Source organism: Schistocerca piceifrons, chromosome 1 (genome assembly GCF_021461385.2).
Source record: "Schistocerca piceifrons isolate TAMUIC-IGC-003096 chromosome 1, iqSchPice1.1, whole genome shotgun sequence".
Taxonomy (NCBI): Eukaryota; Metazoa; Arthropoda; class Insecta; order Orthoptera; family Acrididae; genus Schistocerca; species Schistocerca piceifrons.
In genome coordinates, this window is record NC_060138.1 from 927,057,349 (window position 1) to 927,071,577 (window position 14,229).

At 37.6% G+C, this 14,229-nt stretch overlaps 1 protein-coding gene across 1 annotated transcript in view; it reads left to right on the top strand.

Moving 5' to 3' along the window:
- LOC124776545 overlaps positions 1 to 9,538 on the top strand; it is a 149,739-nt gene extending 140,201 nt beyond the window's left edge. Inside the window, exon 10 of the mRNA XM_047251580.1 lies at positions 6,237 to 9,538. Within this exon, the coding sequence (XP_047107536.1) occupies positions 6,237 to 6,601 (365 nt within the window). The 3' untranslated portion in view covers positions 6,602 to 9,538. The remainder of the gene's footprint in view (positions 1 to 6,236) is intronic.
- The last annotated feature ends 4,691 nt before the right edge of the window (positions 9,539 to 14,229 follow it).

Genomic DNA, 14,229 nt, shown 5'->3' on the forward strand with positions numbered 1-14,229 from the left:
GAGCTGAATAGGATACTGTCTGCCAGTAAATGTTCTGGTAAGGTTATTGGTAAATTTTGTCAGCTGCAACCTTCCTCTGCAGGTGCGGCATCCCCAGATGGAGAGGCTGTAAGGAAGAGACTTTGTGACATGGAATGCGTCACAGCTATCGTTGTGGAGTTACTGTTGGTGATTGGTGAGCCTGATATGGACAGATGTACTTTTGGTGGAGATTGAGATTTAGGAAGGTGGCTTGCCGAGTTGAGAAGGGCCAGGTGAAGCAGCTTTGGGAATAGGTGTTGAGGTCCAGATCAAAAAAGTATCATCACTGAATGTGAACCAGGCAAGAGATTTTAGGCATTGACAGGATAGGAAGTATTCCTTCAGATGGCCCCTAAATAAGTTTGCATAGGATGGTGCCATGCAAGTACACATGGCAGCACCACAGATTTATATATAGATTTGGCCTTCAAAAGTGATTTAAGTGTGGGTCTGGATGTGGTTGGCTAGGAGGATTAGGAAAGAGCTGATAGATTTGGTATCAGGAGGAAAATACCTTTTCTTTGAACTTAAATATTAGTTTGGAATGAACTTTTTGCACCTGATGCAATATGTCATTGTTTATATTTCCTGTGAGTTTCTCCATAATCTATTTGGAGTCAAAGGACTTTAGGTTTTCTGTAATATTGCAAATAGATGTCCCACTTTTTTTGCTGTTGCTAGGAAACCTGATATTAAAGAATTTTCTTCATTACAATATATATGTCGTCCCATTTGATACTGAAATATTGTATCTTTTGGATGTAGCTCCCTCTTTTCTCCGGATATTGGTAATACAGCCCTAACATTGCCTTTGTTAACATATTTCACTAAGTTGCAATACTCCACATTTATGTGCACTTGACATAACTTTGAGAGAAGCAGGTTGTATGGCATCACTTACTGAATATCTACTTCTATCACTTGGCTCCTTGCATTTGTGTCTTGGCAGTGTAACCAGCATTTGTTGGAGATTGTCTTTTGCATTACCATAACCATCTTTTCCCATGTATGTCTCATATATGTATGCTCTTGGATATCTATTTGTGCACTTGCCTTTAGGCAAACCTTGTGAATTCAAATTTAATCTTCCACATTTGTCATGAATCATGTTTTCACTATTATTTGATATAAATCTGGATTGTCTATTGGGTTCAGAAATTCAGCTCCAGCTACTTGGTCAATTTGATTTGGATGGACTTTTTCACGTAACTAAATTAAATTGTATGATTCCTTTTGGTGACAACCATGAAATTCTATTGTTTCTGCTGAAAAACTTGAGCTTGTCAATAAATCATATCTTCTTTGTCTCTGGCCATGACAAACTGCAAATAAATTGTATGAATAAATCAAGGGATCATATTTTCTCACATAGGTCATAGCATCTTGTGTGCATTCATGCATGTGCCATAGACTTCCTATTTAGGTTGGTGATACAGTCGCCAGTCTTCTAACATCAAGAATATTGCTGTTATTCGTGATTGTATCTCTCAAATGAATGTATTCTTCTTGCACAATTTCTTTTGCTTCTCTCGTGTAATATCATTTATTCTGCCTCTACTTTTGAATAAAGATCAGCTAAAAACTGTTGAAATAAAATACAGGAACTGGTATGTGTACCTCCTTGTTTCTGATCATGAGGTGATATGCATAAAATTTGTTTGAAGCTATATGTTTCTGCACCTTATTTTGGGTCATTTGTTTGACACTGAAATTCTAACCATTTTCTTCTCTTATAAAAATTAATGGATATTGAATTGCATTGTAAGAATGATGTGTTTCCATGATATATTGTACTCCTTCTCATATTTTTTGAATAATTATGATTTGTGTACTCACTGTCCACAATTACATTGACAATTTCATTGATTCTAGGTGCACTGAATCAACATTCATGTTCTCCAACTTGTCTTTATTCAATCAGATCACATTTTTTTAGTCATTGGATATGGTATCATTTGAGCCATTACTGTTTTGAATACATGGACTGATTATACATGAGTTCTTCAAGGATTTACTGTCTTAATCCACTTATATTTGTGCAACATTGATTTACTTCAATTTGTTCATTGCCAGTCAAATACACCAACAAAAACAATGACAAATTTGACAATGGTAACAATGATCCCATTCTATGACAGACTTGTCCTTTAATGAAAAACAGAGGACTGAATTGATGTTCTTCATTGCTCACAGAAGTAACACTAAATAATGTCATTCAGAAGCAAGCACGTATGCTCCAATATTTTGTACAAAATAGATATCCTCCTCATCTACATTTCAGCATCCTCTTAAATGTTATTAGTTAATACACTAAAATTCCACTTAATATACTGTTCACTAATTTAAGCAGTTCACTTCTCTTTTTCTTGATTCACTCTAATCCATTTCCAAAAGTATGTTGCTGCATGTGTCTCATCATCATCTCCATATATCCCTCAGAGCTGGAATGTATCCCCCACCACATTATAATGGAACATTCTAGAACAATCTTGTACACTTGAGAAATTTCTTGAATATTTTTGAAACTTATGGAATATTCTGTAACATTCTGGAATGTTATTGTACCTTTTGGAAGATTCTCTGACATTCTCTAGCATTCTTGAACATTCTGGAAGGAACATTCTGGTTAGTCTGGGCCAGTTCAGGGGTAGCCCACAGCTGATTCATTGACTTCCCATAAGAAGTCCATGGGTGTAGTGCCCTCTTCTGACACCAAAATCTTCTAACCCAACCCCAAGCAGTTTGAAACTGAAACCTTCTTCATGGATGGGGGCTGGAGGGCTATCATACTGTATAACCCCTATGGGGCTGCGGGAGTGGGTGCAGAGTTATAGCAGTATGCACAGACTAACCACATTTACATATATTATGTATATTGATTTACGAAAATGTAAATGCTTTCTTCTGTGTTGGATATGTAAATAATATACACTGATGAACAAAAGCATTGTGGCCACCCAGACAATAAGCATTGGGTCCAGCTATCATCATGCAGAATGGCTACAATTTATTGTACTGTGGTACTTGTTCATTATTGATATGTAGCTGGAAGTACTCCATATGAAGTATCCATCTAATACTCATCTTATTTACACTAGATTTTGAAGTGGTGGTCATTGAATTTTTTACTTTTTTATGAACTTTAAGATTTGACCAGTATTGTTGATACCGAATAAATATGAACACAAGAACATCAAATAGAATTTACCACCCAAACTAGACACTAGTATTTCGGCTTTGTAACACAGAATTTGATCAGGTGTGAATGGCGCAGTTGTCCACAAACAGGCAACACAGTTCCTGTAGATGATGAAGAGATGGCTGGCACAGAATTAAAACTCTAATGATTAAATATCTAATAAGGTAATAAGTGGCGAATTTGAAAGCCATGAAATTGGCTGAATTTATTATCCTTCTCAAACAACTGTAATAAATTTCTGACTTATGGCATGGACAATGATTCTAATGAATTGAGTAGACATCACACTAATGAGATACTTGTAAAGCAGTAATCCTGAAATATCGACACTCAAGTCGACGAAGTGGCGTCACATCGAAAGACTTGCATCCGGCGAACGCCCTTGTCACATGACATTTCTTTTTTTCATCCTGACATAGTGGACATCTTCTGTGGCACCGTTTATAATGATAATAAATCTCAAAGAAGTCTATGTGGAAGATGACACACTGAGCCCTGCATGGCTTGTATGGACATACAAGCAAATTATGTTGTTCATGAATACTTAAAATGTATTGGACTATGTCTGACCAAGTGAGTTGGCACAGTGGTTAATGTGCTGAACACACATATGGGAAAAAAGGAATTAAAGGACACTGATATGGATGTAGTTTTCTATGGTTTTTCCAAATCACTTGGGGTGACTGTTAGGATAGTTTCCTTAAGAGGGCTGCAGCTAGTTGCCTGTCCTATCCTTGACCTAGCTAAGCAGTCACTTCATTTCTAATGGCCACATCATCAACAGAACAGAAAAATCCAATCCTGATATTCTGACTGATAGTGTAACTGGTTAACCTTCAAGCGCTCGCGCGGGCGGTGAAGTGACCGCCGCCTTTTTGCAATTTCGCTCCATACTTACTCCACAAAGGTAAGGAGGCGGCGGGAGGGACATGTATTCTCTAGTTGCACCTTTTTCCGACAGATGCTGCTCAAAGTTCGTCCAAGTCGCACATCTCTGCTTCTCAGGACAAGTTCAAATAGGTCCGAACACGAGACTATTTCTAGCGCGAGCGCATGAAGGTTAAAAATGACACCTTGAGTACATTTTATGTGTCATAAACCCCCATATACAACCTCAAGGAATCATATACTGTCAAACACTTGTTCCCTCCCCAGCATTCGACTGTATCAGCTGCACCAGTAATCTATGCACAGTATGTTTACTCTCAAACTGAGAGGTGTGTTAGAACTCATTTAAATCATCTTCCTGGAATACAGCTGATTGTCTGGCACATGATGCAGCATAAAACTGATTTTCAGTTTACCGCTGTTTGGTGACGTTCTTATTTAGTATATGAACTACATGTATTCTGCCATGTTTCACAAAACTTTGTTTTCATGCAACATAGGTGTCACATTGTAAGCCCCCTTTCCAATACGTAATGGACTGCAAATATGGTATCCAAGCATAGATGAACAGATGTCAACTCCTTCAATCTACTGCTTCTCTACTTAAACCATAAAAGTTATCTCTGTTGATATCTCAGTTATGAAACAGCTTCATCTGTGAATTGAAGATGGAGGGGGGAGAAAGGAAAGGGAAGGAACTGATGACATCAGGTGCATCATGACTTGATACAGAATTGGTGACAGTGAGTGAAAAGTATACCAGACTGGTACTCGAACCTGTGATCCCTTGCCTGCTAGGCAGTTGAATTAACCACTGCGTTATCTGGACACAGTATTTATTGCAAATGCATGGACTATCTCGGCATGCTCAGCACTTAACGCACATTCCCACCTAGTTCCACCTATCTGTAGTCTCCGTCCATGTTCTCCATGCTCACTAATTTTAGATTCCCACTGGAGGTCGAAAGATTTTGTGCATCCACACTAAAGGTTGTGGGTTCATTGCTCATCAAGGAGCCAAATCAATTATATCTGTATTGTACAACCTCACAACATACATTAGAATAAAATTTACCCTATTACTAAACATACACTGGAATCGAGCTATGTAAACAGGAGTAACAATGTCAGATACGTCAATGGTCATGTGTGTAATTACCTATTTATAGTGATGGCTTCATTTACATAAGCAACATCGCATTTCAGAGTAAATGTTATCCTAGTGAATGTTATGAGGTTTTACAATACAGAAGTAACTGTTTCATTTTTAAAATAGTCAACACAGGTAACTTTTATAGTTTTAAGTCAAGAAGTGATAGAGTAAAAGAGTTTACATGGGTTGTCTGTGCTAAGATGCCAACTTTGAAATCAGTTGTGTACTGGAAAATAGACTTATGACTGGATGCTTAGGTCATACAACTATAATGTTTTGTGAAACCAGGCAAGAAAATCTTTCATTTAGCTTATGAAATATAAATGTTTCCCGAGAACCCACGGGTGAATCTGTTAAAGTTGGTATTTAGTATATTCTTTCATGATTGCAGCAAATACGAGAAACCTAGTAACAGAAAAGAATGAAGACAAACCACTAGCAATTAGCATAAGTTAATACAAGGCAAGTTTGAGCAGAACAATTTATTAGGATTGACAGGCCAGTAATTTTAGATACTGAAGATAAAGATTAGGAAATATAAGTCCAAAATTATGAAGTATTTCAATACTGATTTAAGCCAAATAATACATTATTTCTAATATTTCTGTTTGTGCCCAAGTGATTTTCTTAAAAGCAGAAGGTACATCTGTACTATGGATTATATTTTAAACCATAGCCACAACACTGTGTCAATAGTGTTCAGTGAAATTAAATATGGGTTTGAGTTTGTTGGAAAGTGGTAAATAAATGGCTGATGTGATGTGGAATTTACATGCACATGCACGCACGCACGCACGCGCGCACACCACATCACACACACACACACACACACACACACACACACATATACGTGAGAGAGAGAGGGGGGGTGGAAGGGGGGGATAGGATTCATTCGGTAATGTTGATAAAATATTCTGTTACCTTTGTATTTTGAAAGGTGGCAATAAAATGACTAATGCACACATTAAATTTCAGCGTCGGCAACCCGTGACCAGCTGGGTGTACTTCGTTACCCTGCATCAGCACCTAGACCTTCCATCATAGGCAGAGATGATTTCTTTGTTCGATATGGTGAGAAAGAACGTGAAGCTGTGGCAAGTTTCGATTTTTTGGAAGAGATGTCTACTACTTCAGTGAGTGGTGCTTCTTCATGTGACACTTTGGGATCACGCAAACAGCTGCCTGCTGCCTCTGGTCAACATGCAACGACTCCAACCCCGAATGTGTCACCCACTAGTGATGAAAGTGATGAAAAAGTTGGAGGGCCAATCTCCTTTAGTGATTCTTGTGCAGCTAGCTTTTCTGGATCATCTAACAGCCTTGAAACACCAGGACAATAGAAAATCACGTCTATCAACTTTATTTCTCAGTACCTGCTCACCAAAACCTGTTACATCAATAAAAGGCAGCCAAGTCCATTACTAAACTGATATCATGTCAATGTAGGTCCATTTATTTTCTGTGTCTGGCTCTTTTTATGCACAATAAGGTCATAATGCTAATTCAAGGAAATACTCAAGTCTTACTTTGTTTATCATAACATATGAATAAAAATGTTTTCTGTAAATTAAGCATGAGAGACGAAAGTATTTTGTTCCTATGAGTGATGAAAATAGACATCTCTCAGCTGTAGGAGGAAGAGAAGTGTGTTTGACAACAAAGGTAACTCAGTCTCATCAACAGAGCAATAAAAGACTTCAATTTATTCATAGCAATATTTTGTTCATTATCAAAATGAGTCGTTTTATGCTTATGTGAGTTTATTATACATTGCCACACAATGTGATTTGTGTTACTTTTGCGTGAGAACCATTTCTTTCATTATTTTTTTCCCTCTTGTGAATATATTTTGTTGAAATGAAGATTGTTTATGCTAGAAATAAACAGTGTACACCAATGAGTCAAACATCCAGCAACTTACATAACCATAGATTAATATTCATGTTTGGTGGATGTTAAGCTCTGGGTGATTTGCAGTGATGTTTTATTCAACTACGCAACTGCTCACTTGTTGATATCTCTCTCTCTCTCTCTCTCTCTCTCTGTATATTATAGTATTTGTTATTCCAGATAAATGACTATTATTTTCAAAATTCTTTCAACATCTTCTGACTCAATAATCTGACAGATGAACTGCAGATGTGGAATTTACCCACAACTGTTATTCATTTTTAAAGACAATTGCTCTTGAATTTCTGTGGAAACAATTCCATCCATGAAACTAGAGAATAAAAAATCAGAAAATTCACAGGAACATAAAGACAGTGTGTTCTCTGAAAATATGTTGATACTTTTTATAATAGTATAAGTGTAACATGGGAAGCACTTATAACTTAAGAGAGCATCTGGGCATCTGTTATTTCCAAATTTACTCTAGAAAGAATGCAATTTGTCCCAAAATGTCAACTTATATCTACATTTTTGTTTTAATATTTATGGCAAGCAAAATTTATTTGAATGAGTTATTTGAATAATATGAAAACAACAAACTGCACTTTTGAAAAAGTGTAAAGGAGCTGAGGTTGCTGGTTATATTATTAAACACTTACCACTAGCTAGAGATAGACAACCTATCTGAAAATAATAGATAACACTAATTAGGAAAGAACTTATATGAGGCTCACACTGACAAAATAAAGTTTCAGTTAGCAAAGCTCACTGATTTTCACTTCTGAATGTTCTGCAGAATTGAAGTGTGACCTCTTGAAAGGGGATTTCAAGGAAGATAGATGCATATAATAATGATCTTGTTTATTGGCTGTCATTCAAGATTTGTTTTAATCAAGTCCCCATTTAGTTACCACATTCATAAGTTAGCTTTCTGACCATCAACTGTTATTGTTGCCCCTGTGATCCATCTCTGTACCTTTCTGCAAATACCACTGACACTGCATATGCTTACTTTTCTCGGCAATGGAAATAAATTAGAGAGTGTAGCTTTTCCTTTCTGTTCTTGGGACACTTTCATTTTGTATGGGGCCCAAAACTAACATTTTTGTCACCTGAATATTGAAATGAAGTACTATGTTAAAAGCACCAAATAGCAGCAGTTTTTCAGTTCAAAAATGTTTGTCATGTGTTAGAATTACATTAAGTTCTCAAGATGGATGAAATATATAAATCACAGTATTTTCTGAATATTTAGATTACCGAAGTATTTACAATATTTATCATTTGCCAGTGTTAAAATGGCAGTTGTCCAAACTATTTTGGTGTTTTTTCATAACAAAATGTTGATGTAAATGTCTCCTATATGCAAAGTGGTACACTAAAATTTAACTCATAAATAATAAATATTTTTTGCAAAATGAGAAATAGCTGAAATTTTATCAGACTCAAGCGCAGTTTCTTTTGTGTGTGCATTGTTTATTTTTTAACCAAGAACTCATGTCTTACTGTAATTAATTTACTTTCTTATTTTGTGTTTATGTTAACTCATTGGTATATATTATGTAAAACAATGGATTCCCTATAACAGTGAAAGAATCTGTTGGCCTAAAAGCAGTGAGCTTATGTGGAAAAAGACTGTATGGTAAGAGTACAAGAATTCAGGAACCATAGAACTATATTAGTATCTAAGTTCACTTACATTAAAATAGTATTTTTTGAGGAATTTTGTTTTAAAAGCTCATACAACAACAAAGCTGTGTCATTCAATTAACATTATTCTGTACAATGCAATGTTTAAGATATCATGTTTGATGACTCTTCCTTGCACACAGCAGATTCTAATAATACTGATGATGGTGTAATCTGTCTGAGATTCATAAAAGTAATGTTTAGAACCTATGGGTAATATAGGCACAGTAATAGTTGTTTGAGCATAATTTTTCTGCCAACTCATGAAAGTGGATATTTTATCAGTAAAAAGACAGTTGTCAGAATTAGTAATCAAGTAATAGAATCAGCAAAACTTAGCTGTAGTTGCAGAAGTAGGACGAGTATAACTGCTGACACAGAGGATGGAAATATGTTGCAGATACCATTTTGTAGACTAGGCTGAAGTGCAATTTTAATGTCTGTGTGACTCTTGTCAACACAGTGTGTATTTTCAGATGTAAATAGTGTTTATAATAGAATGAATATGTAGCTGTACATGTCCTTCAATAATTAGATGTTTCCTGATTGCTAGTGATTCTGAGAGTGAAAAAAAATTGTATGAATGAACCGAAGAATGAGTTTGTTATTTATTTTATTGTGACATTATTTTTAATTGTAATGTTGTCATTGTACATGATCTGTAATTCTTAACCTACCGTGTTTATATGTTTATAAATATTCACACCAGAATATTATATTTGTTTGTTTATTTTTCACCCAGAAATATCCTAAATAGGAACAAGAGCTAAATCTGCTTGAATTGGGAATTTAGATAGGGATGAATGAACAAATGGAAAGTTTTATTTTATTCTTCAGTACTTTGATACAGTGTGTCTAACCCATTATTGAAGAGTTATTGGGTTTATAATAATTACTAAAAGTTGAAGTGATAATTTTCTGATATACAACAAGCTATTTATACCAAGCAGTTCTAAAACTGTGATAGTAGTTGATAAAACAAATTTTATTGATCAGGGACACAAACTCAACCTAGTCATATGTTTTACTCACAGAATTTGATAACACATGATTAAGTGAATAAAAATGATTCACCAGTACCAGAAATAGAAATTAAAAGCCATTCACTAAATAAAGTGATGTGTGTGTCATTTCTTCATATCATGCTGGATTATGAACACAGTGGAGCAGCACTCAGGTAAATCATCAGGAAGCTCAGTTTGCCATGGTTTACAGTCAGAAGGGTGTTGATTGGTTTTCTTGTCTTCTATTATCCACACATTCTCTCCACATTGTTTTGTGGTCATACCCTCTGGGATGTACAACCTAAGTAAATCAGTTATTTACTCAGCACAAGCAAACTGTAAGAATATTATTTAACAACAAAAACAATCAATTTTTGACAACATAATGTAATTAGATAGATAAAAATATCTACTCGCCATGCGGCAGCAGAACACACACATGAAAGAAAGTTATAATTAGGCCAGCTTTTGAAGCCAGTGGCTTCTTCTGTCATAAGGGTTGAAGGGGAAGAAAGAGGGGTGAAGGGGAAGGACTGGAGAGGTCTAGGAAAATAGGTAGATTTCAGAAAAGTCACCCAGAACTGTCAGTCTGGGGAGACTTACTGGACCGGATGAGAAGGAAAGACCCATAAGCCTCCCCTGACCTTCAGTTCTGGGTGACTTTTCTGAAATAAACCGCTTTTTCAAGACCTCTCCAGTCCTTTTCCTTCACCCCTCTTCATTTGCCGTCAACCCTTCTGCCAGAAGAAGGGCCCACTGACTCAGGAAGCATGCCTATTTATAACCTTTTATGTTTGTGGATTTTTTATCTATCCAATTACAGAATATTATGTAAACCACATAGCAAGTGAACTTTGCTTCTGTGTAAGAAGAAACACACACTAAAGTTAAGTATATTCTGCAACAATTGTAATCTGCTTACAAACCAGTTTTTGGTTCCTTGGAAAAAAAGGGTTCCATGAATTGAAACAAATTGTTGCATTTCAACAAAAGCACTTTTTCTTTTGAAATTTCAACATAGTTTTGACTCTTGGCATAAGGTCAAACAATGGTTCAGTATGTCAGTGTGGAGATCATTAAGTAGTTGCCAATGTTGAAAAAAGGAAATTTGAGATCTCTGCAAATTTAAAAACAATTAAGAAATTATTTATCAGTCTCTCTTCTTACACATCATATGGTTACTGATATTTGTAGATTAAAAAATTCTAGTTGTAGTTGACTGATTGAATGTTCATAGTGTGGTCAGATTGTTCATGCTCCAATATAAGAGCGAAGTGATAATTTTTTGCCATATTAATGATCTGTTTATTCAGAAAATGTTATTTCTTCCCATAGCACCCTTTCAGTCGATAGATTTTTTTCCAGTGCTTTTTCGTTTCTAAATTGCTCTTTCTGAAGGTCTCAAAAATGATTGTCTCCAGTGGCTGTAAATTCATTGTAATAAAAATTTTTTTTGGTAGAAAATTTCTTGTGTGAATTGGTGAAAGTCAGTGGATACCAAATCTGATGAATGGGTGGATGAAGATATGTATCCCTCCATTTCCCATTGCCAGACTACCTTAGGGGATACATACAGGACAGATTGCAACTCATCATATAGTGGAGATATTGAGTCACAGACAGGCACAACAAAAAGACTGCTAAACAAGGAAACTTTCAGTCAAAAGGCCTTCTTCTGAAGTAGACAAGATACACACACACAAAACTGTCTCTGGCCACCAAGGCAACCGTGCATGATGAGGAAAGTGATCTGCATGGTGGGGGTAAGGAGAAGACGGGCAGTGAGGAGGAGGGATGGCAAGATATGGTCAGGGTCAGTAAAGTGCAGCTTGTAGAAGTGTACAGAGACATGGTGAGGAGAGGATACGGAGCTATGAGCAGTCAGAAGGTTAGACTGAGGGTTGGGGGGAGGGGGGGGGATGGAGGAAGGGAGCGGAAAAGGAGTGAAGCAGGAAGACTCTGGATGCACTGCTGGGATAGAAAGCTGTGCAGTACTGTAGTGGGAATGAGAAACACAATTCAGAAAAGCTGGATTTGGTAGGAAGGGTCCTGGTGGCTTAGGCCATAAAGCAATTATTTAAGTGAAGACTGTCATGACTGGCAGCATGCTTAGCAACTGAGTGGTCCCACTGTTTCGTAGCCATAGTTTGTTGATGTCCATTCATGCAGACAGACAGATTGTTGGTGTCATGCCCACATAGAATGCAACACAGTAGTTGCAGCATAGCTTGTAGTTCGCTTGACTGCTTTACAGGTAGCTGTGTCTTTGGTGGGATAGGTGATGCTTTTGACCAAACTGGTTTAGGTGGTGGTGGTGGTTGTGGTGGAAGGATGTATGGGACAGGTTTTGAATCTAGATCTATTACAGGGATATGAGGCAAGGGGTTTGGGGCAGGGTTGGAGTATAAATGAATGACAAATTGTGTAGATTAAGTGGCTGACGGAATATTGCAGTGGGAGAGGTTGGAAGGACAGTGGGTAGGATATTCCTCAATTCAGGCAACAGCAAGAGGTAGTCGAAACACAAGCAGAAAATGTGATTCTGTTGCTCCAGTCCTGGGTAGTACTGAGTCATGAGAGGAATGTCTCTTTGTTTCCAGATGGTGGGAATTTAAGAGGTGGCAGGTGATGTGAGAGAGAAGACTTGGATGATCAGTTTCTGTACATAGTTGAGAGGGTAATTCTGGTCTGTGAAGACCTCAGTAAATCCCCTGGTATGCTTTGAGATGGCTGTTTGTAACTAAAGATGTGACAGCCAAGGATGGCTAGGCAGTATGGAATAGACTTATTGGTATGGAATGGGTGGCAGATGTCTAAGTGGAGATGTTGCTGGTGGTTAATAGGTCAGGGGAGAGTTTCTGGGATGGTCCTAAGGATTTGAGGAAAGACTGGAGATCCTGTTGGATTTCTAGAATGGGGCCACTAGCAGGGTTCGTAGGTGGACAAATATGACAATTGGTAAGAGTCCTGCTGTCAGGTAATCCTTGTGGTTCAAAACATCAGTGGTGGAGCCCTTATCAGCAGGTAGGAATAAAAGGTTGGGATCAAAAAAATTCAAATGGCTCTGAGTGCTATGGGGCTTAACTGCTGAGGCCATCAGTCCCCTAGAACTTAGAACTACTTAAACCTAACTAACCTAAGGATATCGCAGACATCCATGCCGAGGCAGGATTCGAACCCACGACCGTAGCGGTCGCGCGGTTGCAGGCTGTAGCATCTAGAACTGCTCAGCCACTCGAGCCGGTGGTTGGGATCAATTCTTAGGTGTTGGACTGCAGCTATTTCTGTTGATGTAAAGTTAGCTTGCATGGTGAGGGACTTATGGAGTGATGGTGAGGGAAGGATCAAGGTTAAGAAATTCTGGAAAGGTAACAGAAGGTGATTTGGGATCATGGTTAGTTGGATGAGTGAACTGAGTCAGATAGGATTCAACATTGGATTTTGGTTGAGTCTATTTTATAGGTAGAGTTGGTGGTGGAAAAAGTGTTTCCTATGTAAGGACTGGGAGAAGGAGAGAAATTCTTTAACAATTCCAGGTTGATTGAATTTGGGAGTGGGGCAAAAAATAAGGCCTTTTGAAAGGACTGATACTTCCATAGGACTAAGGCTTTTGGAGGAAAGGTTCATGACCGTGTTTCATGTCTGTACAGGTTCTGGATTCTTTATGGTGGTGGAAGGAGTCTTTGAGGGTGTGGCAAATGTAGTAGGTCTGTGAGGCAGGGTTTGTGAGCTATGAATGGATTTGGAGGCTATTGTAGGAGAGGTGGATAGTGGAAGTCCAAGGTGGGAGTAGGAGGTGAATAGATTGAAGAGTTTTTTGAGGTGGCATTGTGCATGTTGCTGTAGTACCTGGAGGGCAAAACTTTCAATGTGAAAGAAGGAGACATACACTGACCTTAAGTTTACTGCCTGACAAAACAAGAGAAACACCCAGAAGACATGGTTGAATGTCAGTGTAACTTTGTACATGTACACGCTATCAGCAGTTATGTAAACAATTAGGGTTGGAATACTCTGTGACAGAATGACCACCAGAGTGCAGTAGTTCTGTTCGCACTTAAGTGTTGTGAACAGTCCTGGTAGGATATGTAAGGGGCATGAACAGGACTAATGTTAAGTGATCATTATGAAGGAGATGAGTATGCCACATACTTGAGTAACACACAGTTATTGGCACCTCACAGTGTTTGAAAGAGGCTTCATTGTGGATTTCCATTTGGCCAGCTGGTTGAATTGTGCAGTATCCAGATTTGTGGGACATTCAAATGTGGCAGTGGCCTGATGATGGACTGTGCGGAATGTGAGAACGGGTATATGCATTGTCAATTTTGTGATTGATGATGTCTGATCACCACAAGGCACACTGTAACACCTTCATGTCTGCA